General features: G+C 44.8%; 1 protein-coding gene across 1 annotated transcript in view; it reads right to left on the reverse strand.

Annotated features, from left to right (window-relative positions):
- Positions 1-26,611, reverse strand: part of phf21b (PHD finger protein 21B) — a 45,013-nt gene extending 18,402 nt beyond the window's left edge. Inside the window, exons 1-2 of the mRNA XM_061077871.1 lie at positions 26,499-26,611; positions 4,712-4,756 (exon numbers count right to left, since the gene is read on the reverse strand). Coding sequence (XP_060933854.1) covers positions 4,712-4,756; positions 26,499-26,546 — 93 coding nt within the window. The 5' untranslated portion in view covers positions 26,547-26,611. The remainder of the gene's footprint in view (positions 1-4,711; positions 4,757-26,498) is intronic.
- Between the last annotated feature and the right edge of the window lie 333 nt (positions 26,612-26,944).

A 26,944-nucleotide genomic window follows, 5' to 3' on the forward strand; every position in this document is an offset into this window, starting at 1 on the left:
TGAGGAAACCATAGAATTAAATGTTCATAAAATCTCCTTTCATTCTACTGTGCTTGTTTGTGTGATTCACAATAAAGTGAAACTTCAGGACATGAAATTAAATGAATAAATAAATAATAATGATTCTATTAAATCCATCTCCACTGACTTTTTCTGAAGAAAACACAAAGGGACCTTTCTATAAAAAACAAAGTTCCTCCTAAACTAAGAATGAAACCAGTAACCGAGGTGTGAGGTGACTGGTCGGATCCCTCCCAGTCCCTCACTGGACGATCAGAGGCTGAATCTGATCTTTCATCTGGTTTCATCTCTGCCCACATGGATCAATAATCACTGTCGTCAGTTTGAACTATTGATCACAAACGTAAATCTAAACCCTTGCAGCCTTTCAGACATTTATAGCCCCGCGCCGTCTGCAAGTCGCACAACCTCAGATTTCATCATCTCACTTTTTGTGAGTCGACACAAAACACATTCAGAAGCCAGACATAAAAATACAGGAAATAAAAACCTTGTTTAGTGAAGCTGCAGATAACAATTGTTTTTTTTATCACTTTATAAGCTCACAAGTTATTTTGTTCATTTAACTACGATTCTTTAAGTTGCTGAATGTCAGAAAAATATTTAAATTGTCACAAACTGTTTAGTAAAACACCTTTGTTTTGTGATAAAATATTTAGTTTAAAATGAGGAAAACACAAAGAAAACTCTAAAAGTTTTAAAAACTAAAACAAGCTAAAGTTTCACTTAAAGTTACATTTGAATTCATTGTGTTTATCACAAAAGCTTCAAAGTCTGGATTAAGATTTAATTTCTAATTTTTACCTAAATTCCCAAATGTTGAATTAAACAATATGTTAAAAGAAAGAAACTCACTGCTCAGCACCCGGCTCGTGTGTTGTTTCTCTGAGGATAAATCTGAAGTAAAAGTGATGAACGACTCTAACGTCAGTGACTGAGGAAGAGGAGGAAGAGGAGGAAGAGGGGGGGACAGCTGGGGCCACGCTGAGAGGGGGAGGAGCCAGCGTGTAGGGGGTGGGGTGTTCGCTGGAGGAGGGGGAGGTTAGCTGGGGGCCAGCAGATGGACGTCAGGGAACAATAGATGCAGACAAATGCAGCCACAAAGAACCGACACACACACACACACACAGACACATACTCACTCACACTGAGGCCTGTGGTAAAATGTACAGAGGCCCTGAAGTTAATCTCTGAACAATATGATAAATTAATTCTGGTGAACACTTAATTTCCTGGAAACTTTTTTAAAGAAATGTTTCTACAAACAAACTCATATTTGTATTATATTTGCTGTAAATTCTTCCATCAACAAGAAATATTGTCGCAATTTAAGTTTAATTATAAGAGACGTGAATAACGTGTTGTGACTGAATATCTGCTCGTTGTGTTTGAGTTATTAGACGTCAGATTATCAGAAAACAACTGTAACTGCTGCTTGTTTTCATCTCTTATTAAAGTATAGAGATAAATATGATGAACATAGTTTGTCCTGTTGTTTCTGATCCTCTGATATGTTCAGGTTTTTCATTTAACTGAAGAATAACTTTATATCTTAATAAACATAAACAACACAATACTGAAGAACTGAGGAAACGTCGAATGATTTTAAATGTTCATCCGTCACAAACACTTTCACTTGATTAAATCAAACTTTTACTGTGAACATCTGTCGACAGATTCTCGCTGCGTCTCGTCGGACATTTGAGAACTTCCTGTAGAAGGTGGGGGGGGCCTGAGGGGACAAAGGAGACCCTGCCCAACCCCCAACACCCCCCCCCCCTTTCATGCATGGATGTGTGCATGTATATGTCTCTCTCTGTTGTTCAATGTGATGTAACAGAGGGGGAGGGGCCAGAAGACATCTGACCACACACACACACACACACACACACACACACACACACACACACACACACACACACACACACACACACACACACACACACACACACACACACACACACACACACACAACCTTTGCTCTTCAGCGCCCCCTACAGTCAAAACTCACGTTTCTAACCAGCAGTAATTATCTTAATCCTGAACCCTTATAAACAAGCTGTTTAATGCGCTAACACAGTGTGTGAGAGTTGTGATGTGCAGCAGTGACGACAACAACAACACAACAGTATTCCAGTGTTCCTAGTACAATGATTAAAGTTTGGGTCCTAGTTTTTCATTCCTGTGCTACGTCAACATGTTGCACCACCTCAGTAGCATTACCACGGCTGTACCTGGTGAAATGCTGATGGGTGTATCAATGAAGTTTAATTAGTTTTTGATTTCACAATTTGTTAATTTTTAATGGTTTGTCTTGTGGGAGGGGCTTCTGGTATAAAGCCAAGATGTCATCTTCAAATGTTCTGTTTCATCATGTGACCTAAAAAGCTGGAAATCCTCAGAAACCAAAGAATTCTATTTTAAGAAAGACTTTCAATAATTGATCAAGGATCAATATGGCCGCTGATTAGTAATCCACTGATTGAGTGTTTCAGCTCGACTGTTCCTTTAAATCTCTTTCAGGAGGAGGCGTGGAACTCCGTCTCTTTACTTCTTCTTCTTCTTCTTCTTCTTCTTCTTCTTCTTCTTCTTCTTCTTCTTCTTCTTCTTCTTCTTCTTCTTCTTCTTCTTCTTCTTCTTCTTCTTTCTTCTTCTTCTTCTTCTTCTTCTTCTTCTTCTTCTTCTTCTTCTTCTTCTTCTTCTTCTTCTTCTTCTTCTTCTTCTTCTTCTTCTTCTTCTTCTTCTTCTTCTTCTTCTTCTTCTTCTTCTTCTTCTTCTTCTTCTTCTTCTTCTTCTTCTTCTTCTTCTTCTTCTTCTTCTTCTTCTTCTTCTTCTTCTTCTTCTTCTTCTTCTTCTTCTTCTTCTTCTTCTTCTTCTTCTTCTTCTTCTTCTCATGACGACTTTCAATATCGCTGTATTTGGTTTGAGGCCGACAAGTAAATATTGACAGAGTGGATCTGGGTGAAAGACGCTTGCAGCTCCTCAGCGCTGCCTATGATATTAGTGTTCCTCGCCACCACCAGAGAAGGAGGGAGTGTGGGTGTTGGAGGAGGATGGAGGAGGAAGGAGTAAATCCTGGTGGCAGTGTGAGGCCTCACATCATCACGAGCTGCCGTCACCTCCGCTGGTTCGGATCCGTCCTGAGACAAGTTGCTAAACTCGCTCTCTCTGCAGCACGGATGGTTCATGAGACACAGGTGTTGGACTTGTGCGTCTCTATGATTTGCAGGAAACAGACAATCACAGCGGCTGCAGCTCCACTCACTTCTCCACCTTACTGCTCCTCCACAATCACTTCAAATTAGATCCAACAGTCGATACCAGAAGTCAATATTTAATCTGCTCAAAGCAGGTGGAGAGTCTGACGGTGACGAGGTGGATCCTCGGAATCACAATGACTGAAAGAGGGGGGGGGGCATCGAGGAGGGACACGAGGAAAGTCCAAATAAAAGATGGAAAACAACACAAAGACAATAAGAGGATCGGACGACAACAGATGACAAAAAATTAATCTAAAAGTGACTCAAAACCACAAAAAAAGTCAAAATAATGAAAGTAACAAAATCATAAAGTTTCAAGAAACGAGGGAAAAGAGAAGCAAATAGAACACAAATTCACAAACAGTGTAAAACTACAAAAACAGATGAACAACCACAAAGGAGACAGGACTGGAGACAAGTGGACTTTCTGCAGATTTCAGTTTATCAAACGTCTTCACGACTCTGAGCAGAATCTGAATATAAGCCGTGGTTCACATCAGATATCCACACGAGGTCTGAAGGATCCGTAACGAGCTGCTTCTCTGCTCGCTGCCACGCTGAAGCTCGTCTGCCTCGTCCACGCTGACGAGCTGCTGAACGTCTCCTGAGATTCATTAAACAGCTTCACTCCGTCCTATTAAGACGTTCACCATTGATCTCGTCTTTGGTCTAATTACGTCTCCGGGAGGAAACAGGCGAAGGTGCTAAAGGACGACTCAGTGAGTCTAAACAACTTGTGTGTCTCACACTGGTGTGTGAATCTGAGTTCACACAACGACACAGAGAAGTGAGTCTTTAATCAGCTCGTCTGCAAGCAACTGGTTCTAAACAGACGAGAGTCCAGCTACACACTAATGTTTAAAGTCAAACTTCAGCCTCAACACAACAACCTGTGTGTGCATGTGTGTGTGTGTGTGTGTGTGTGTGTGTGTGTGTGTGTGTGTGTGTGCGTGTGTGTGTGCGTGCGTGTGTGTAGCTGCAGGAAACCTAGCAGCTACAACACCAGGTTAAATCCTATGAATCTGAGCTGGATGAAACCACATGAAACGTTTCACTCGTCAGACTTTACCTGCAGCAGCAAACATCTACAGCTGGAAGCTTCCCCGTGAGCGAGTGGATGTGTCGATGAGGTTTCTTACACGAGGCGCACGTGAAAGAACACAAATATCTCAGGATGAGGAAGAGGAGGCAAACACGTAGAAGAGGGAGACGTCACAAACACCAGCTCACAGTTGAAAACTCAGATCAACTCTCAGATCCAGAACTTTAACGTCTGATTTGACTGATGTTGTGTCTTAAGACTAAGCTTCATGTGATGAAAGGTCTAAGAGGGAGGTTTGTAACAAATTCAGCTCTGTGTGACACTGGTGTGTCTGTGTTGTTGTGTGTTTGTGTGCACAGATGAAACAGATCCAGTGTGTGTCTCTTACCTGTCCATTCTGAAGCTCATTCAGGCCTTTACACAACGTCTGGTTCTGTGGAAGAGCAACAAGAGAACAGGAGTCAAATCACATGTTGATCCGATTTAAACAACAACACATCAGTTACACAACTGACGAATCATTGAGCTTCTACATCTTAAAAATCCACTCTTAACATCTAGAAACCTGCAAAATGATTTACAACTAAGTTTGTTTCCCAGAAACAGATGACAACTGAGCTGCACAAAACTTCAAACTAACAACCAAACTTCTACTACACAAGAAACAACCGGAACAACAAGTCAAAACCAGCTTTTTCTAATTCACAATCGCCTTCATGTGAACATGGAATTAAGTGAATTGTGTAGAGCTCTTTTTAACCTCACTTTTCTTTAATCATCAGAGATTTTCTCATCCTTCCTGCTGATCTACTTCACACTGCGCTGACTCCTCCTCTTTACCCAGCATGCACCTTGAGCAGTGAAACCGCAGGAGACACTGCCCCCCTGCTGAGGAAGACGTGTGTTTATCTGTCACCTGTGATTTAACACATGCGTGTTCAAACGTCTGGAGAGGAAAAACTCCACCGCCTCCATTTCTCTATTCCCTACAGCAGGAAGTGTGTGTGTGTGTGTGTGTGTGTGTGTGTGTGTGTGTGTGTGTGTGTGTGTGTGTGTGTGTGTGTGTGTGTGTGTGTGTGTGTGTGTGTGTGTGTGTGTGTGTGTGTGTGTGTGTGTGTGTGTGTGTGTGTGTGTGTGTGTGTGTGTGTGTGTGTGTGTGTGAGGATGGTTGGGCAGATAAACAAGCGGATTCATTCTGTATGCATTGCTTTTCACACTGGGGAAATTTATAAGCTCAGACCTGATAGTTTCCAAATCACGCCAGGCGTTCAACGGCGTTACGTCAGAGAGAGAGAGAGAGATATTTTATATATATATAGAGAGAGGGAGAGAGAGGGAGCAAGAGCGATAGAGAGAGAGAGAGAGAGAGAGAGAGAAAGAGGGACAGAGAGAAAGAGAGAGAGAGAGAGAGATATTCTGCAAATGTTTTACATCGTCGACACTGAATCTGACAGCTTACTATGTCGACTCTTTGGCTGTTACATCTGTGTGTGTGTCTGTGTGTGTTTGAGTGCGAGTGTGTGTGTCAGTGGATGGTCGCTGTAGAAGATTTTTCTAGTTTTGTTTGGTGTAACTTGATTCGTCAGCAGCCAATAAGTGAAGAGAGTGACCTCTGCGTCGCCGACAGCAGCAGTGCGGTGTGTGTGTGTGTGTGTGTGTGTGTAACGTTCTGCACAGTTTAGTAAAAGTAGAAAAGTTGAGATAAAGATTGTAAAGCAGCCTCTGTGCCAACAACCAGACCCGAGCTCGTACGTCAGAATCAGATCTGACAACACAAACAACACAACTCCGTCCCCCCTCCAGCACCTAAACGCAGCAAAATGAAAACAAATCTAACCCCCCCTCCCCCCACTGAATATTTACATCCTGAGCATCTGTTCAAACCCCACGAACAGCCTCTGTCTGTTTCCTCCTCAGCTTCAGCACATGGATGTGTTTTGATTTGATAATAAAAAGTTTTTAAAATATTTATCCAAAGGATGGCAACTACAGAGATCACAAAAATATTAAAGAAATATCTTCAGGGAACCATGAGAAATTCATCTCAAGATGAAAATGTGTCTTGATGATTAAACTACAGAAAAGTGCAGAAGGGTAAAATCCTTCAGATTCAGCTGCTGAGGATAACGAATATCCATAAATAATGTTTCAGCAGGTGAACTAGTTTTATGGGTCTGGACCGTCTGGCTGTCTGGAGCAAAGGAGGCGTCAGTAGGTGATGAGGCCGAGGCCCAGCGAGGAGGAGGAGGAGGAGTCTGGTCCCCACGGTGACGGATGCTGGAACCTGCTCTGACATGCCGGTGTTCAATTAGAGGTGTGGCTCTCACATCTCCACATCTCACATCTCCAGCAGGAGCAGGAGCCACTGAGATGAGTGGAGCAGGACGCGCGTGGAAACTGTTTCTACAAGTTAATTAAAGGAAGCTCCTGGAAGCTCCATTCACCAGCTGCTCGTCACTTTTTACAGAAAAGACATTTTTCTCTTCAGCAGCAGGATTCTCCAAGAGCAGCTGTTTCCTAACAACAGACCGTTTCACAGGGTTTTACGACCCTAATGGGTTTAATGGTTAATAAATAATGGAGCAGAGCTGTACAGATTTGTTATAAGTTATTTTTTTTTAAATGATTTGTTACCGAGACATGTAAACAGGGCTGCAAATAACAATTATTTCCATTATCCAAAGCTCTCTGGGGTTACTTCCTGAAGTGATATTACAATTGTATTGTCCTCAATGTCAGACAATAGTAAAAAAAATAATAATTTATGTATTTAAACCTCTAGTTATATTAAAGCAACTATATTAAGTGAGGAATGATGTGCATGATGAAAAAATGGAGGTAATTCATTCTAAGTGGATCAATTAATTAATTAATGGTTGCAGCTCTACACATAAATATTACAATAATAACAAACATAAAGGAGGCCAAGGGTGGAGCCTTAGGGAACTCCACACATTGCAATAACTAAAATTCATCACAAAGCTAATAAATAGCTCAGTTTTTAAGACATAAATAATAAAAAACTTGAAGGTTGCCATGTTGTAAACTATCTTTTTTTTGCTCGCCGGGCTCCTCTCACTTCACCTCTGCCAGCTGCTCACTGCTCATTTCTACTCTGAACCGACAGCGTCTCACACCATCACCTCCTCCAACAAACTGGCTTTTCATTAGACGCAGGTAAATGAGATTGTCTCTGCTTCACATGTAAGACGGACGTTGTTTATGTCCAGACGCAGATTCGACCTGGACAGACGAGCGTCAGAGGGAAACCCGCTCCCCCGAGGAAACACTCCTCTGCTGCCGCCTCTTCTCAGAGACTCATCGTGTCTCCTTGACTGATTTCAGACTTTTAGCATTGCACAAGGTCTCAAATTAGATTCATCATAAACAGATCAGATGATAAATCCAATAAAGCTAAATCATACGTCTCAAATATGATGATTTGTATCACGTGAAGCTGAATATCTCAGATTTCTACATGTGCAGACGACTTGTTGGACATTTTCCACTGTTTGGAAAACAAATGATTCATTAGGTTTATCTAATATTTGAACAGGATTAAACATTCTCTTGTTCCAGCTTCATATCGGTTCATCCTCTGCATCTCAGACCTTTGACTCCTGGTTAAATAAAACAAGACGTCTGCAGTGAATTAAAACTCACATTTCATAGAGGAGACAATAGATCAAGAGGAATCGACTGATTGATCAATAATGTAAATATTGGAAGTTTCAGGCTGAATCTTGAAGAGTTGGGTCACGTTATATATTTTACAGGTCAACATCTCAAAACCCTCCAGACTCTTTATTTCCTCTGACCCAGAAGCATCTTTTCCTTTATATAGACACCCAGATTATTAATATACATCCAGCAGCTGTAGACACTCCCTCTGTTCGCTGTGGCCTGAGTACAGTCCAGATTATAATGGGTTTACAGTTGATGAGATTCACGAGCAGCAGCAGCTACGTCTGTGATCCTTGTATCAAACTCTCCATTGACAAACTGTCCTTGTTTTCTCAGCCTCACACACTCGTCCTCCACAATCTGACTTCACAGGATGGAGTGATTTCCCCGTCTCTCTGTGTTTTTCTCTGCTTTACATTTCCATCTTTCAGAAACTCTTTATCTCCTCTGCAGAGCGCCTCTGCCTGGAAGACACTCGACAACCAGCGGCTCTTTGATTCCCAGGTGATGAACCCGAAAGGTTTGTCTGCTCTCGACAGGAACAACAAAAATACTTCAGCGAAAAACCAACAGTTCCTGGAATCGGCAGCTTTGAGAGTTTCCAGGTGAATATTCGATCAGAGTCCACATATATAAATATATGTAAATGCACACGTTCAGTCTGAGTCTCGTCTTTTCTCTGCGGGAGAAGATTTCTCAGTAAAATCAGCTCTTTGTTCCCTACGTTCCCTTGTATAATAAGAATAATTCTTCTGGCTTTGATCAGCTCGGTGTAATGTTCCAGTAAATCACGTTCCACAGGTTCCAATTTTCCCTGTGAACACTCGTCTGTCTCTTTTCTTTGTGCCACAGATTCTCTTGTTTGGAGCCTGAACCTTTTAAACCTCGTTCACACAGGAAGCGTCTCCTTGGTCGCACATGGCTCATCGGCAGTTTCTGATTTCAGCCAGAAACTAAACGTTTACTCGACTTAACACCAAGACAGAAAAAGACGTCAAAAGGTCAAATCTCCAATTAGTGAAGACGAAATGTTGCAGAGCGGCAAACGGAGAGAAAACAGAGTTTCTGCAGGTTGAATAAAGAAAAACGAACTGACATCCCATAATCTGGGATGATTAAACCACAGTGATTTACTGTCACAGGAGCGTCTGCTGGTCACTCTGCGGCGGCGGTGACTGCGTCCACGTTCATCTGGACTCCCTGTCTGAATGAGACGAGGCCTCCGTCCTCACGCCCTCTGCTGCGCCGCTCGTCTGCACCGTGAGTCTTTATTTATAATGCGAGCACAAGCCTTGTTATATTTGGCGTGTTGCTACGGAAACTGGCCTTCGTTTAAGAACCATTGTTGCCTCTCCTGCGAAGGGCAGAACAAACTGTGCTGAGCTGAGCTTTCATTTCTGAAGTGGCTCTTTGACATGGAGCTCAGGTGCCGACGAGAACAAACAGAAGAAAAGACTCTGCAGCGACCAAGTCATTATTTTTCATTAAGCAAAGCCGCACAGTAATCACTCTGCTGCCCGAGATCCAGCTGACTAATGTGCACACACACACACACACACACACACACACACACACACACACACACACACTCACACACACACACTCATGACCTGGAGCTGTGGACAGACAATATGGACGCTCGGGCCTCAGAAGGAACAGCGCCCGTAGGCCGCAGCGTCAGCCCGCTCCAAGTAACTGGGTTAACGTGACCATTTACTGCCATGATGCCGCAGGATGGCGCCTGAAAAGACGTCCGCCGCAGCTTAAAAGGGACAGTTCACCCGAAAATGAAATTTAAGTCATTGTCTCTTCACCACTATGATAGAAGGGGGAGGGGACTGAAGTGTTTGAGTCCACAAAGCACTTCTGGAGTTTCAGGGGAAAACAGTGTTGCAGCAGAATCCAATACAACTGAAGTAAGTGGTGATCGATTCTTCAGACGTAATAAAAGCTCATCATGTGGTGAACTATTCCTTTAAGAGAAAACTAGAGGCAGCAGCTCGGACTCTTTCTGCCTTTATCTGTTTCTCTGCGGCTCTTCTGTCCAGGCTCCATTTATTTTTAATTGCTTTTCAGCGTTTGTCCTCATCTTTGTTTACGTTTTGCCGCCTCAGATAAGCAAAGCAATAATGGGAAATTAATTTGAATACATTTACAGACGCAGCCTCTCAAATAAAACTGGTCGTATGTTAGTTTCTCCGCACGGCGTTTAGATTTCAACACACGTGCTCACGGAGCAGCCGGCGGCCCTGATGGACGACATGTAAACACAGTGTAAGTCAGAGAGAGAGAGAGAGAGAGAGTAAGAGAGAGAGAGAGAGAGAGAGAGAGAGAGAGAGAGAGGGCAAAAGAGAGAGAGAGAGGGCAAAGAGGACGAGTCCCAGCCGTCTGGATGAAGGGGGGGGGGGAGGCTTCATGAGCGGAAATCAGGATTTTATCAGGAGGAGCTGAGTCGACCTCTGGAGATAAGTGTTGTTTCCATCGTCTTGCAGGTCAATAAGTGGTAATACAGTCACAACAAGGTGACGTGTACTTTGTGTTACATCGTGTGTGAAGATGCTCGACCGACCGATGGATCATGTGACACAAACTCTGGTCCAAACCTGAGGAAACTCATAAAAAACTAGTTTGGTCCGGTTCTTGCTGTAAAAACTACAACATCCACAAACCTTACAGGCCTTGTTGCCATGGAGACACTTAAGCATCTCACAGGCCTTGGTGCTTTACTCCCTTTTCTTCTCTCTGACCCTGAACGTCAGTTATGAAATGTCCAACATTCAGTCAAACCAACATCACTTTCTTTTGTTGTGATTCCCTCAGATCATCTGCGGCTGTTAAATTCATACAAAACAATGAAATACATACGTCTGAGCTGCTCGTGTCAGAGTGAGAACTCACATCTCAACAGAAAGTAGTGACGGATACATCAAGTTTAACATTTTATCCCTGATTTACATTTGTAAATTGAGACTAATAAATGACAGTAATATTTTAAACCAGGATACTTGAATCCAGGCTTGATAATAAACAAACTTTAACCTGAATTCAAGATTTAAGTGAATCAGAGAAAACCTGAATATTAAAAACAAAACTGTCAATAAATCATGAAATCAGAATATGCTTTTGTCTTGATACATTTAAAAAACAAAACAAACTGATGTCACCGCTCCCGTCTCTGAGTCTTTCATTAGGTTTGAATCTGATGAAAGACACTTCACAGAGTAGTGAATTTTCCCAGCAGGAGCCTGTGATCCTGAAGGCAGCACGTGGCAGCGTTCAGGGACATTTCTGGTCCTTGACTCCTGTTGCTTTTGTAAATCATGATCCTTAAGTCAACCACTTCCGCTCCACGTTAGTTACCAGGCAACTTGGCTGCACTTTCTTACATGAGGCGTGAAGCTCCAACGCTCTGACGGCCCTGAGCCGGTTACTCCTGCTCTTAATTCCCTTTTTATCCAGGGACTGCGACCGCATGATCAAATAAAGCGTTGTCGATGGCGCCCTGCAGCCGAGGAGAGGTGTCAGAAAACCGTCTCGTCAGAGGAGAAGGTGCCGACCTGAATCTCAGCTCAGAGCAGGAAATCCCTTCTCAGCTTTAATCATGATCATGAGCCACTAACACGGCAATAAACTGTCATGCTGCTGCGTGTGCACGTTTGTTTTTCATAAAGTTCCCAGAAGCAGCAGTTTATTTACAGACTCACACGTTTAAGAGAAGGACAGATATTAATAGCTCTCTACTTGTGAGAGGAGCAAAGGAACTGTTCCATCTCCCGGCTGCAGCAGAGACAGGGAGCAAGGAGGAGGAACCAGCTCACATTCACCAGAATGTCACCGGCAGATCAGGATCATCGCAGAACTCTGATCCGGACTCTCCCACAGCATCAAACCCTGTCAGGAACCAGAAGTCAGATCCATCGCTGCAGCTCCTCTTTTCAGCCCCTGTCTTAAGGACTCTGTCTCTTTAAGACCCCCTGGCCTGATAGAGCCCAGTCTGCTCTGATTGGTCAAATATTTCCAGCTCATATAGGATATATACGATCTGACTTTATGTACGAAAAGTGATGCGTCACTTTCAAATGATGTAATGGTCTTCGTTGAGTCTTATGGTCGTCTCACTCGAGCTACACTGCCCCCCATGGTTTCCAGTGGTACTGCTCTGTGCGTCTGTTTCCATATTGAGTGTTGACCACGATGAGCCTTTAGGGGGCGTGTCATAAGTGGAAGTCTCCTGCTGTTTCAGCTTCAATCAAACATGGCTAACAGAAAGCGGCCATTTTGTATCAGGCCTGTGGAAGCTGCTCAGCTTCTGAACGCCAGAGTGACGTGACCCCCCCCCCCACAAACATCATCACCCCCCCAAACGGCGGCTGCTTCCTAACGTTTCCAGCTGGAGCAGTGACTCACGGGTCAGTGTAACCGGCAGCGAGAGGAATATGGATCATATTTTTAGGTGCGTGACTCACACGCACGCACGCACGCACGCACGCACGCACGCACGCACGCACGCACGCACGCACGCACGCACGCACGCACGCACGCACGCACGCACGCACGCACGCACGCACGCACGCACGCACGCACGCACGCACGCACGCACGCACGCACGCACGCACGCACGCACGCACGCACGCACGCACGCACGCACGCACGCACGCACGCACACACACACACACACACACACACACACACACACACACACACACACACACACACACACACACACACACACACACACACACACACACACACACACACACACACACACACACACACACTTCTTTACTTAGCGTCTTAGCGGAGAAGTGGAGCAGTAATGAGTGAACACAGGGACGAGGATGAAAAGGTTCCGTTGTGTTTTCATGAAGTGCAAAGCGTCTGGTTCTCCTGTCGTCGTGAACACAGACTGAAAACAGCTCAGACAACCAGAAACTCGAATTAAACTTTCTCACTTTTAATCCATGAAACTAAGAGGATTCTTTTCTCAGAGAACCAAAACATCAAACAGGTTCCAGGCGTCCTTCTCCTTTTACAAGAACATTAGATAACCCCCCGACTGCAATTCTACGTTCTATGTTCTGTGTTCTATGTTCCTTGTACCAAGCTCCAGGTTCTATGTTCCATGTTGTGTCTTCATAGTCCTACATGTACCATGTTCCACTTTGTATGTTCTGTATGTTTCTGTTCACACTGACCTGCTCTTAATGTTAATGTTCACTGTTCCTGCTTCTTCACTACAAGACTTAGAGAATTAACGTTCTGAAGTCATGAGGAAGAATATTCGGATTTAAAAGGTACAAAGGTACATTTAAGGTATTTGTACAAACTGTATATACAGAATAATAATGTATATACAGTATATGAAGTTGTTCTTGTTCTGTATAAATCTGGAACCTCTCAGCGACCTGCTCAACATCAGAAACCAGTTTTTAAGACGTGGTAACGTTTCCGCCTGCAGTCACTGAACAGATCTTTTTCGCTTTCACAGACGTGTGTGTTTTCAGCAGAACATGCCGCCATTGTTAGTTCAGCGCTCGCCTCCTGACGAACCTGCGGGCAGCGAGTGGAAATAACAGACAGATCTCAGTGTCGTCTGTTCACTTCTCTGAGACTGTCGCTCACTTCAAAGCTCAGAATCGTCCTGAACTTTGAAGCCGATTGGGGACGCTGGTGAGCAGCGGCTGGCGGTGGGAGGGGCATGGATGAAGGCTCAGGGCCTCCCTAGAGGCTCATCCACGACCGCCGGCAAGAAAACACGCCTCACTTCAGAGCCTCAACGCCACAGCTCCACGGCGTCTGACTGGAACTCCACGAGAGGCCGGGGATCAGAGAGGAGACTTCACCTCTAACTCTACGCTTCTATGGAAACTACATAACATGACAGAGTTTAACATCCGGAGAGATTCAACAACATTCATGGTCCTCAGAGGATGAATCCTGCTGCTCATGATCCTCAGAGGATGAATCCTGCTGCTCATGATCCTTCACTGAGTCTTTAAACTTCAAAGATTATTGGATTTATTTTACACGGCAGTAAAAAAGCTGGTCTCATGAGATGATTTATTCTGTGACTTAAAGTCCAGATGAAGATGAGCTCGGCTGTTTGAGTCACAGACGCTGACGTCACTCAGACCAATAGATCATCAACATCATGACATCACTTCCTGCCACAAACATTTGTAAAGGAAGTGAACTTCCTGTTGACAGGTTTCATTTCCTCCACATAAAGTAAACTTCTTGACATTAATCCTGAGACGTCGAGCAGCAGGAGAAAGACTCGGTGGCGTTTTGCCGAGTCGACTCTTCGCTCGGCCATTTTCCAGGACGCTGTTTGTATCGCTAGTGCTTTGATTAAAGGGATTTTCACAGATTATATTCCCCACAAACCAGAAACACATTATCAGTGGTAAAGCAGCGACGCCTGGAGCTGCAGATCTGAGGAGGAGATCAGGTTTGAGTCGGACGGCAGGATGAGACGCAGGGGGGTTGGGGGGGGGCGAACTGACAGCTCGCAGCTTAGGAGGCGTGAGCCGCCGGTATGCCTCCATCCATCCATCCCTCCATCCCTCCATCCATCCCTCCATTCCTTCATGCATCCATCCATCCCACCATCCATCCTCCATTCATCCATCCCTCCATTCCTTCATCCATCCCTCCCTCCATTCCTTCATCCATCCATCCCTCCCTCCATTCCTTCACCCATCCCTCCATCCCTCCATCTATCCATCCATCCCTCCATCCATCCATGCATCCATCCATTCATCCATCCATCCCTCCATCCATCCATCGATCCATGCATCCCTCCATCCCTCTCGCCATCCATCCACCCCTCCCTCCCTCCATCCATCCATCAATCCATTCCTCCATCCATCCCTCCATTCCTTCATCCATCCCACCATCCATCCCACCATCCATCCCTCCATTCATCCATCCCTCCATTCCTTCATCAATCCCTCCCTCCATTCCTTCATCCATCCATCCCTCCCTCCATTCCTTCACCCATCCCACCATCCCTCCATCTATCCATCCATCCCTCCATCCATCCATGCATCCATCCATTCCTCCATCCATCCCTCCATCCATCCATCCATCCATCCATGCATCCCTCCATACATCCATCCCTTCATCCATCCAAATCTCACACTTTAAATAACTTTAAAAGTAATTTTCATGTTGTGAAATATTCATCTCATTATTATATATGTATTCAGTTTAATTAGAATACATAATTTAGTTTCTATCACAGCATCCAGCAGCGTCACAGGACAGAACAACAGCCTCACATGTGAGAAGCTGCTAAAAACTTCTCATATCATTCTAAATTAAAAATTAAATTAAAGAAACAAATAACATATTTAAAGTAGAAATCATTTGTAAAAACAGCACTAGAGGAATTCTACACTTTACTTATTAAATATAATATAAGGTATAATTTCCTCCCCTTCATGTACATTAACCAGGTTACTCTGTTTCATGTTATTAACCTGAATCTACTTCAGCTACAAACATGATAAATCTTTCAGAAGATCTTTGAAGTCACAGAGTCCCACTTCCTTTGTGGGCGGGGCCTCTCCCCCTTCTAAGGACGCCACTAGGAGACTCAATAATGCATTAAGACGAAGCAGTGCATTGTGGGACGGCAGCCTAGAAGGAGAATGGAAACGAAGCACTGGACTCCTCCCACATGTTATTCTGGTTTTAAATGAGTCAATGAGGTTTTTCACTCAGTTTGAAGTTTGTGTTTTTCACACAAAGGTACAGGATCAGCAGTGGAGGAGGTTTTCAGGCGTCCAATCAGAGCGCGGCGTGGAGCTGGAGTCTGAAGCAGCTTCCTGAACAAAGACCAATCAGCAACATTCACACATCTCGCTTTTGTTTGGCCTTTTTCATAATTGACCTCTTTCTGTTTAACTGGCTGAGCGAGTCCATTGTTTGTTCCCTGACGAAGAAGCACTTCCACACACACACACACACACACACACACACACACACACACACACACACACACACACACACACACACACACACACACACACACACACACACACACACACACACACACACACACACACACACACACACACACACACACACACACACACAGCTAACCAGAGAGCAGTGAATGAGCAGCAGGGGCTGGGAGGGAACCAGCTGCTGAGGGAAAGACCATTTGTCTCTATCCTCCGCTCGACGTCTCACAAAGACAAAGACCTGCGGAGACAAACTGCCGCTGCAGAGACTCCGAATCCGTCTCCGACATGTTTACACTGAAAACACCACAAACATCATCAAAGAGAAAAACTCTCTGAACCGTGTGAAGGTTTAAAACCTGTTTGCTCTGGTTGTTGTGAGTAAAATAAGTTTGACGACATAATTTCAGTTTATTAGTTAATAATAATTAAAGACGTTTACGTGCACATGAGTTTGAATCACTTCTTGTTCATGTGCTTCTTAACAAGGTGCCTGAAGGTTAAATAATTGAAGAAGATGAAGAAGAGGATTAACTTTAAAATGACTTGTTTCTCATGGTTATTTAAATTAAAAACTTAAACTTAAACTATTAACCTGTAAGATGTTAACCTGTTAAACTGTAAGATGTTAACCTCTTAACATGTTAACTTGTAAGCTGTTAACATGTTAACTTGTAAGCTGTTAACATGTTAACCTGCCTTAACTACCCATTTAACAAAGACATCTGAGCCAATCAGAGCGCAGCAAGCTGATTCAGCAGCTTTTTAATCAAGCTCATGCTCGTCTTTAGTTTCCATTAACATTTGATCTTCTTCAGTCTCTGAACGAAACAACAGATCAACTCAACAACTCTTTGCTTCTGTGGCTCTAACACTCATCAGGACGAGCTCTTTAAATCACAGGATGAATTAGAGAAGAAGAAAACTCACAAGCAGAGACGACTGCAGGAGTCTGACGCTCTGAGACAACGACTCAGATCCACAGCAACTACAGCAACATCAGAAAAGACGAGTGAGAGGCTCAGAGACGTCGAGACAGCAACAACCACTGTAACAAGCTGGCGTGGAGCCTCAGTTTCTTCACATTCAAAAGCTCAGCTAACAGCTAATTTTAGCTCCTGTTAGATAAGACGGTGAAGGAGCGACGTGACGTAGCTGCAGCCAACTCTGATTTATTTTATTCAACATGAATCTTTATTTAAACTAAACTAAGAGATGGATGTTGAACTTCTGGGCCTTGTGGTTCAGGGGAGACACACGTCTGGACATACACAGGTTCTGGTGAGAGTCAGGATCCAGTGCCACAGAGAGGATGGAGCTTGGTGACGCTCCGTCAGACAGATGGAGGTGAGGCGGGTCAGACGCCCCCCCGCCCTCTGTGTCCCCGACAGGATTCTGTTTATCTGATCAAACTGCTGCTCCGGGGACATTCAAACCCAACGACCTCACTTCCTGTCCAGGAAACAACTTTCTTTACTTTTCTTTATTGGAAGCCTGATTATTATCTTCTATTTAGTTAATTTATATTAAGTAACTTCATATTTTCCTACATAGGAAGAGTTTTTGTTCATTAATTCATACTTTTGCTAAAGTTCTGTTTTGTTCTGTGTGATAAAGATGATGTAAATCCATATGTTCATTTCTTAACTTATAAACAACATTATCAGGGGATAATTTTGTATAATATCCAAAAAGTCGGGTCTGACTTCCAGGGCTGTCTCTTTCATCGCTGCTGTCATGGTAACTGTCAGAGCGACGCGGCCCAGAGAGATGCTGCGGCTCAGCATCTGATGATGAAGTGGCTCTTTTGGCCGAGTCGGGCTGCTGACTGTGCACAGCGGCGCAGTCGGCTGCTGACCGGGGCATCGGCTCGCCGCTCTGCTCGCCGCTCTGCTCGCCGCTCTGCTCGGTTATCTGCAAAGAGACGAGCTGGAAAACCTCATCGAGGGCAGAGAGAAGAAAAGTCAATACGGCCGCTGCTGCTGGTGACGTGACCTTTACAGGAAACCTGATTCAACAAGTAGCTGATTCTGATTCGAGAGAAAAAAGACAGAACTGCCCTTTTACTTACAGCAGGTGAGTTCATCAAGTCACTGAACGAGTCACCGGCCGAGTCTCTTCACAGCTCTGCCTCAAACAGAGCTGTGAAACACCTGTACAGACTGTTGTCCATTGATTGACAGGTAAGTAACGTCTCTAACCTGAGCTGAATTCTGCTGCATGAGAGCGTGCACGTTCACCAGGGGCTTCCGTGTCAAGGAATTCACTCACAGAAAGAAATTATTCATCGAGTCCGTCAGCAGAACGACTGACAAGGAAACGACTGAATGTGAACCTTATGAATGACGACGACCCCGGCAGACAACACACACACACACACACACACACGCACACGCACACGCACACGCACACGCACACGCACACACAGAGCAAGGCCCAGGTGACTGGATGGTAATTAAACGTGTTGCTACGATACAGAGACATGTGAGGAAGTTCATTAGGCGAATGACAAGAGACTGAATGAACGAGTTCAGCTTTTTGTCCTGCAGCTCATCACCACATGCACACGCACACGCACACACAGTAGAGATCAGCTGACCGTGTCGACCTGAGTTTAATTCACTGTGGACTCTCTGAAGAAGAGACTCTTTAGTAAAATAGACACATTAGCTGTAATGCTGCTAAGCTAACACGTGTTTTCAGTTTGTTTAAAGACATGACGTTTGTCTCATGGGCGGAGCCAGAGTCAAAAAGCTCGTCATTGCGTTACACTGACAGAACTAATCTTGTTTCGAAGTGACCACAACAAGAAACTACATCCTGTGAATGATGTCATCACTGAGCATCACAACCTGCTTCATCTGTGATGCTGCCTCCAACTGAACTTTGTAAATTTACCACCTTCACCAATAGAATTGAGTAATTTCCCTCCCTCTACAGCAGAAACAGTGTGTGTGTGTGTGTGTGTGTGTGTGTGTGTGTGTGTGTGTGTGTGTGTGTGTGTGTGTGTGTGTGTGTGTGTGTGTGTGTGTGTGTGTGTGTGTGTGTGTGTGTGTGTGTGTGTGTGTGTGTGTGTGTGTGTGTGTGTGTGTGTGTGTCTGCTGACAGTGAAAACACTCTGACGTCCATGAAACTGCAACAATTAACTTCAGGTCTGTGTGAAATTGAGCGATGTCACGGACTCCTGCTGAAAATAGCAGCAGCACAAAGGGCAGAAGACGACGCCCGTAAACAAAGCTGCACGTTACTGAGCCCAGCGTCACTTTGTGGCATAAACACTCGTCTCCAGGATGAGAAACAGGATCCGTGCACTTCCTGAATTATTACACGATTTCATGGCTCTTTGAGGAAGATAATCCGGCTGCTGAACCTCCTGAAGGGAGAAATGATGAAGGTGAGGATGTTTCCACCTGACGAAGACTAAACTCTCTGGAGACGAGAGAATGAAGAAGAAAGTTTAACACAAGGCTAAAGCATAGGTGTGAGTCTGCTGGTGTCACGACACCTGAGAGGAGACACACGTGGTCCTGATGAACATCACCTAAGATATTAAAACATCTAAGACGATGTAATGATTGTTTAAACTCTCATTATTAAAAGAAAAAGGAAAAATATTTTACAAAAGAAAGGTTTTAATATGACAGTCAAAATCGAATTATTAGGGTGAGAAGATATGTCAATGTCAAAATACTATGTTGTTAATTTTGAGATAAAGTTACAAAATTCACAGAGCTACAGGTTTTGGTTAAAGTTAAAGTTATTTGTATTTCATATTAATTATCTGCTGATGTTTCATTGTTCATCTGAATCTGAAACTAGAAAATCATCTGCAGATTCAAACTGATAATAAAAATAATCATTAGTAGTAAACATCACATGTCAAAGGTAAATACAAAACGGTCATTCTTTGTTTTACATGAATAAAGAACGTCTTCGCTGTTTGTCCAGTAAAAGAATAAAAGAACAGAAGCTGAAATATTTAAAAGAAGTGTTAACTCAGATTTCACTTGTAATAAAGATAAATGTAGTATTTTAGAGGATTTGCCGTGTGAAGCCTGGTTGAGGTTAATTATCCGGGAAATGATACATCCCATGTAAATGTGTTGGTGAGCGACTGACACTGGGATTTATGTTGGATTCATCCGTCTGTGCAGCGCGTGAATTATGACCTTCCTCAGATTTAAAAACAGAAGATTTAGTGTTGGTCCCCGTTTGTCTCCAAACTGTTGCTGTGAGCAGAAAGATGACAGAGTGTTTAGAGGAAGCAGCAGCGCAGCAGTCAACACGGGTTAATTCATCGCAGCCTCTCGGCTCCTGCTGCTGCGGCGGCGGCCGAGCCACGTCAGCACTTTCCTCTCGCTCTCTGGAAATCACTGTTTGCTGTTGGGTAATAAGGAGCTGTCACAGGACGGCTGCAGGAAGACACAGAACCGGGCCAACGCCGCGGAGGGGGGGGGGCTCGCCAACCTGTTCACCAACTGAACACTCAGTGACGTGTCAGCCGTTCAGTGGAGGCCCGACGACCTGATGGTGCGTTAACGATTCAAGATCTGAACTTCTGTCAGTCTCATTAACGTGTTTGAATCAGACTGTAAATAAAGGCTGATGATTTCCTCCTGCTCCACAAAGAGCACGCCAAAGTACCTCGGATACAGGCGCCGCCATCTTGTTTTTTTGTCGTCATTTAAAGTCAGAGTCTGAGCAGGAGTTATCGTGGGGTGGAGCCCTGGTATCAAGGTCCCGCCCACCCAGGCACCTGACCAATCCTGAGTCAGTCTCAGCTGTCAATTATGACGTCTCAGCTGTTTTTGTATCATCACATAACTGATTGAAAGCAAACTGATCAGAAACACTTGAACAAACATCAGAGAGAGAAACATTTATATTTATCAGACTCAATGTTTCCTGACAAACTGAAGATTTAACGAAACATAAGAAAACGTCTTTACAACCTTTGGAGATAAAGTTTTCAAACTTTCTTCCTTCTGTGAGGTTTTTAAACTGGATGTAAAGTCGCGGGTCCTGTTGGTTGTGAGCAAGCGGAGCAGCACTGCCCCCCCCCTCAGGAAGAGTCATCCTGCCACGTTGCTCTTAATTAAAGCCGAGCGCCTCCAGTGATGATTAAAAAGTCTGCAAACAAAAAACTACAAGAGGATGAGTCGCTGCCGCCGAGAGCAGAGCTCGGCCTGAGCAGGTTCAGACTCATGTTCATGAGCTGATGATACACAGCAGGGTGACGTCATGTGACGCTCCCTCAGTCACGTGTCCAGTCCCAGAGAACTTTAAACTCCTCCCCGAGCCTTGAGCTTAAAGTTGAGTTTGAAAGTTCAGTCTCAACCTTGGAGAGAAAGTGAGTAAGTTGTGTTTGATTCCACAGAAATGATGAGAGTTCATTGCAATGAGCAACAAACACAAACTGAGACGCTGCGATCAGGAGATATTTTGTATTTTAAAAACACTAAAAAAGAAGTTGATTCATTGTGAATCATTATTGATCCAGAACGACTCGACTGTCGATGAAGCTTCTTGTTAATCATGAACAGAGTCGGATGTTAAACACATGATCTGTGACCATGAGACAAAACCTTCAGCAGGAAAACATCTTTAAAAAGTTGCATCTAACAACGGAAGAAACTCTCCTCAGCTCTCAGAGCTTTTTAGTTTTTACACTTTGTAATAACAAGTCTCAGGACTTAGAACTGTCCACTTGGGACCGGGTCACACACCCACATGGATCAGCAGGTGTGAACGAGGCCTGGACGACATGTGACCAGTCAGAGAAGAGAAAGTCGTCATGTCCTCAAATCCCACATTCAGACAGATTATTCTTCTGTCCTGAAACTGCTGCATCTAAAACAAGCACAACAAACTGTGTCTATTCTAGAGCATCTCTCTGTGGACACCAGCTGCTTTTCACAATAATATTTAATAGAATGTGACTGACTTCAAAGGATCCAACAGCAAACAAAGTGGCTTTTATTTTGTTGTTGGTACCACATTTAAATTCAGGACTTTTCATTGTAATCGAGTATTTTTACTCTGTAAAAATGTAATATATCTATGGTCCAGTAATGTAATGGAGTATTAATATGTGGCAGTAATGTTACTTTAACTGACTTAAGTAAATTAAGTAGATGATGTGTCTGAGGAACTTTATTATGTTATTATTATTGTGTAAAAACTGTTGAGGTTATTTTCCTTCAGTTTTGAAATGAGAAGAAGAAGAGTCTGAATCGAGAGAAAGATTTGTTAAGTGTATGTGTATGTGTATGTGTATGTGTATGTGTATGTGAATGTGTATGTGTATGTGTATGTGTATGTGTATGTGTATGTGTATGTGTATGTGTATGTGTATGTGTATGTGTATGTGTATGTGCGTGTGCTAGTGCGTGTGTGTGTGTGTGCCTGGAGGGATCCTGGGTAATAACAAGCCTCCGCTCTGTGGAACCAGGAGTTAGTCCAGAAACAAATCCCTGAACCGGCTTCTGGTTTGATCAGCGCTGCAGGAGCCAGTAATGAGACGTCCTGGGATTACAGTTTGGTTTCAGTGGCTGAGAAAGTTCACCTGCTCACTAGCGACCACGAGAGAAACAAGCTCATCTTACGTCTGCGCGGCTGAATGTGACATCACTTCCTGTAACGTTTACCCCTCGTCCGGCAGGAAGCGACCAGCAGCTTCTCAAATGACCACTTACAGAGATAATAAGAGCAAACGTACGACAGGTTTAAAGGTCACACAAACGTTACTAAAAATGTAGGAACAGAAATAGAAGGACATGGTCTTTAGACGACTTTTTACCGTAAACTGTCCAAGTTGCAGCAGATTTAACTTCATAAACTCAAACGATCCGTTTAAGTCACATTCAGTTTCCTGACGCCTGTCACAGATGTGAGAGACGATGACCTGCAGATAAACTTCACATAAACCAGTCACTTCAGTTCATGTTCACTCATCCTGCGGTGACCTGGTTTCCTGTGTGAACACGCTGGCTGACGTCCCACAGAGCGACACACAAAGGAAGCAGAGCAGCTGCTCACAGCTGCAAAATAAAGACACACAAATCATTTTTGTGAAACTAAACATATCTGTGCTTTAGAGCTTCTGACAGTGTGGAATCTGAACCAATGACCATGAGCTGAAACGGCAACTTCCACCAATCGGACCGCTGTTTTCCTCTAAACAAATCCAAGCAGCTTTTAACGAGCAAATGAATTCCACTCAGTCGTTCTGCAGAGAAGCTCGTTTGAGTGAGTTTTACTCACTTGTCATATATACATAAATATATATATATATTTAAATAAAAGAAAGCTTTAATGAGCTTTACTCTCTGAATGTGTAAGGAGCTGGCATATCCATGGTTACAGATGCTGCCTCTGATACTTTAATACCGACATCGGAAATCTTTCAAGTCAGGCACCTGAGCTGTTAAACACAAGACACATGGCGACTTTACTCCAGAAACAGAATAATACGAGTTTTAAAAACATGTTTTGAGACATTAATTCACTTAAGAAGCAGCGAACACACTAATCGATGACGATCTGCTTGAGGAATGAATAAAAAGACGCCTGAGAACAAACTGCAACCAGAGCAGAAACGATTTTTAAAAAAGAAAAAGGAAGAAAACAACTTCTCTCTCCACCTGAGGAGTCGTAAAGAAATGGGCCCATGATGCAACAGAGAGCAAGTGGAGCAGAATGAAAAATAATCAATGAATCCATTCTTCTTCAAGGGCCAAGAACACGGCGATCGAGGACGAAGGTCGATTGAGACAGTGCAGCACAGAGAGGAAGAGAGAGACCTTGATAGTGAATCTGAACACATGAGGACGAGAATGAACAAAACTAGATTCAACCCCACGGCCCATCGTTTTCTACTCTTCTCCAGAGTTATTTAAACTGTTTTCAGAGCTGCATAGAAGTCCTGACATGTTCCTCACGTGTTCCTGACATGTTCTGTATGTGAGAACAAATGTCTGAATTGGTTCTGTGATGTTTACATTCAGTTAACTAGCAGCACAACAAACTCCAATCGACACCACAACAAAATACCAAAAGCTTAACGATGGAGGTGTGTCTGCATCTCACGTGACAGGATTCAGACACAGGCAGCAAACGTTTGAAAAGGATTCAGTGTAAAGGGAGAAACACGATGAACGTCTGGCGACAGAGAAACGTTTGACAGCAGAGCGACGCTCCGTGTTTGACATGTCCACGTGATCGGCCGGTGTGTGAGCACCGTGTTCAAAACTTAAACTGTTATTTTGTGTTAAATGAGTCGTTGTTGGTTTATTATTCAGAAGTTGTAAAGTGTAGGAGATTGGACTCACCTCGCGTCCCAGAGGCTTCCTCAGTTCTGGTTTTCTAATTTAATGGAAATTTGTCAACAGTTGGGGATTTACTAACATTTGTATATTTAAGTTTTGTGATGTAACTGTTCACAGTTAATTTTTCAAACTTCAACTTCCACAACATAAAAGATGGTGTTGTCGTTAACCGTTTTGTTTTTGCAGCGGTATCGGAAGCGGTCACATCATGTACAGAAATAAGAAGAAGAAGAAGAAGAAGGATGGTTGACAACATGGACTCTACGTCCGAAGCTCAGAGAGAAACTTCCCTCGATCACAGGCCTCAGACTGTGACCATGAAACGACCTCCAGGCCTTCGTCTCCCTCGTCCCCTTCGTCTCTCTCGTCACACGTGTCTAATTATTTATTTTTCCCTCGCTCTCTAATGAAAGTTGGAGGAGAGTTCGATTTGTGTTGATCTGAAGAATCCGAGTTGTGCTGTGGATGTTCACACATGTGTGTTGAGGAGCAGTAAAGGTCACATGTTGTGCTGCGACCACAGAAGGAGCAGAGAGAAGCAGGAGCAGTGATTCAACGCGAGGAGGCCGAGCTGCTGCTGACTCCGCTTTCTGTGTCTCTCTCTTTTCTCTCCGCCGGCCTCCCCTCCCCCCCTCCGAACCAAAAACAGCATCAAAGCAATCAAAATGGTAATGTTCGGCATGAATGAGGCCCATCCCCCCCTCCTCCACCTCCTCCTGCACGAAACTCTGCAGACTTTTCTCCTCTCTGAGTCGGAGGGGGGGACAGGACCACCCCCTTCTCGCTCTCAAAATGGAAGCTTCCACTACCAAAGTGAAGAAGAAGAATGAGGAGAAAATACTACAACACAAACATCAGGAATCGGAGGGAGGAGGAGGAGAACATAATAATAAAGAACAGAGGATGAGAGGTTGAGCTGCAGCTTTCAGAGAGAAGCGAGTTTAATGTGTTTAGCAAACTGCTCCACAGGAAACGGCCTCGGTTCCAGTGGAGCAGAGCGAACTGGGCCCGAACTGGTCCGATCCAACTCGACGGCTGTTGAATAAACGAGTCGCTTTATAGTTGGGTGCTCTGCTGCCGGGCCGGGACCGACCGGCGGGGCGGTGCAGCGGGGGAAGCTGGAGGAGCTGGCCGAGGTGCTGAACGCTGGCGCAGCCTCCATCAGCCTCCAGCTCCGGCTGCACCTGCACCGGGAGCTGGGTACCGGGGGCCGGGTACCGAGCACCAGGCACCGGGAGCAGAGCACCCAACTTCCCGGAAACACTCACAGGCCGTGCGGGTAAAACGCAATGGGAAAAAAAGAAAAGTGAAAGCGTAATGTGGGCGAATCGAAGGCACCGGAGCCATCACGTGACCGAGCAGAATAACAGCAAAGTGTGAAGTAACGAAGATTTAACAAAAATAATCAGAAGCAGAAATATTCAGATGCAATAGAAGCGAAGCGATGAGCGTCACGTTCAAACTTCAGCCATGATGCCGGACTCACACTTACACCATCCACACACACACACACAAAATGGACGACAACATTTCTCAACATCACACAACTTTGAGCTGAGGAAGAAGCTGCAACACAACAACAACACAACAGTGAAGCAGGGGGTCGTGTGTTCTGTGAATCTGTCTCAGACCGACACCTCCTCTTCCTCCTCGAGGCTTCAGCACAACAATAAAAGTTGACTATGCAGCCAAGTGGCCCTGATGAAGAAGAGGAGGGTGAATATGTAAAGTTTCCGGCTCCATGTTACCTGTGGGTCCTGCTTCATCTGTGCAACTAGTTCACGGGCCTGACGGAGCAGACACCGGGGAACCAGCTCAGGACCCGGGGAGGCTCCGAGGGAAAGTGCCCGAAGTTCAGTGTGTGTGTGGGGGGAACAAAGCGGGGCTGACGGCCACAGACAACCGGAGTCCTCATAAATATTCAGGTCGCGTCCTGATCTCCACACACCACCTCCTCCTCCACCACCTCCTCCTCCTCCACCGCATCACAGCTTCACATTCCCCCAGAAAACAGCTCCCACCGCCGGGCAAACTACTCCCCGAAGTGGCCTGGTCCACGCGGAGGTGCAGCGGTGAGAGCTCCCCCTCCGCCCCGGCTCCCGGAGCCTCCGCCCCGGCTCCAGAGCCCCGGCTCCCCGGCAGCAGAGCTCCGCGGCCCGGGAGCTTCCTCCAGGAACAACCCCATGTTTCCTACCTGATGACATTGGAGCTCCACGGCCTCGCGCGGGCCCTGCACTTCCATGGCCCCGCCACAAACACACTTTTCTCGCACTTTCGCCGCCGCCGAGTTCCCGGGGATTGAAACAGTTTTTCCGGCTCAATAACAAGAGAAAGAGAAACTCCTCAGCGCAGCGGCAAGTTCTCTGTTCGCAGCCCCGGACTCATCACACACTTTCCGCCCAGCGCTCAAAAGTGATCCAAACCCGGTGGGAGCTGCTCCCCTCCCGGCTGGATGCTCCCCGGAGCTCGGCCTCTCGTCCCCGGGTCCCGGCGAGCGGACACCGGCCGGTTCCGACGGTAAATTAAGTTGAAACGCGGGGACTAGATTCTGTCCGAGTGCGCGGCTTGATTTCACTTTGCCTCAGGAAAAGTTGCGCTGCGGCTGTCAATGGTAATTCTGAAGTTCCCGGATGTGAGAGG

Source organism: Limanda limanda, chromosome 1 (genome assembly GCF_963576545.1).
Source record: "Limanda limanda chromosome 1, fLimLim1.1, whole genome shotgun sequence".
In the NCBI taxonomy this organism is placed as follows: domain Eukaryota; kingdom Metazoa; phylum Chordata; class Actinopteri; order Pleuronectiformes; family Pleuronectidae; genus Limanda; species Limanda limanda.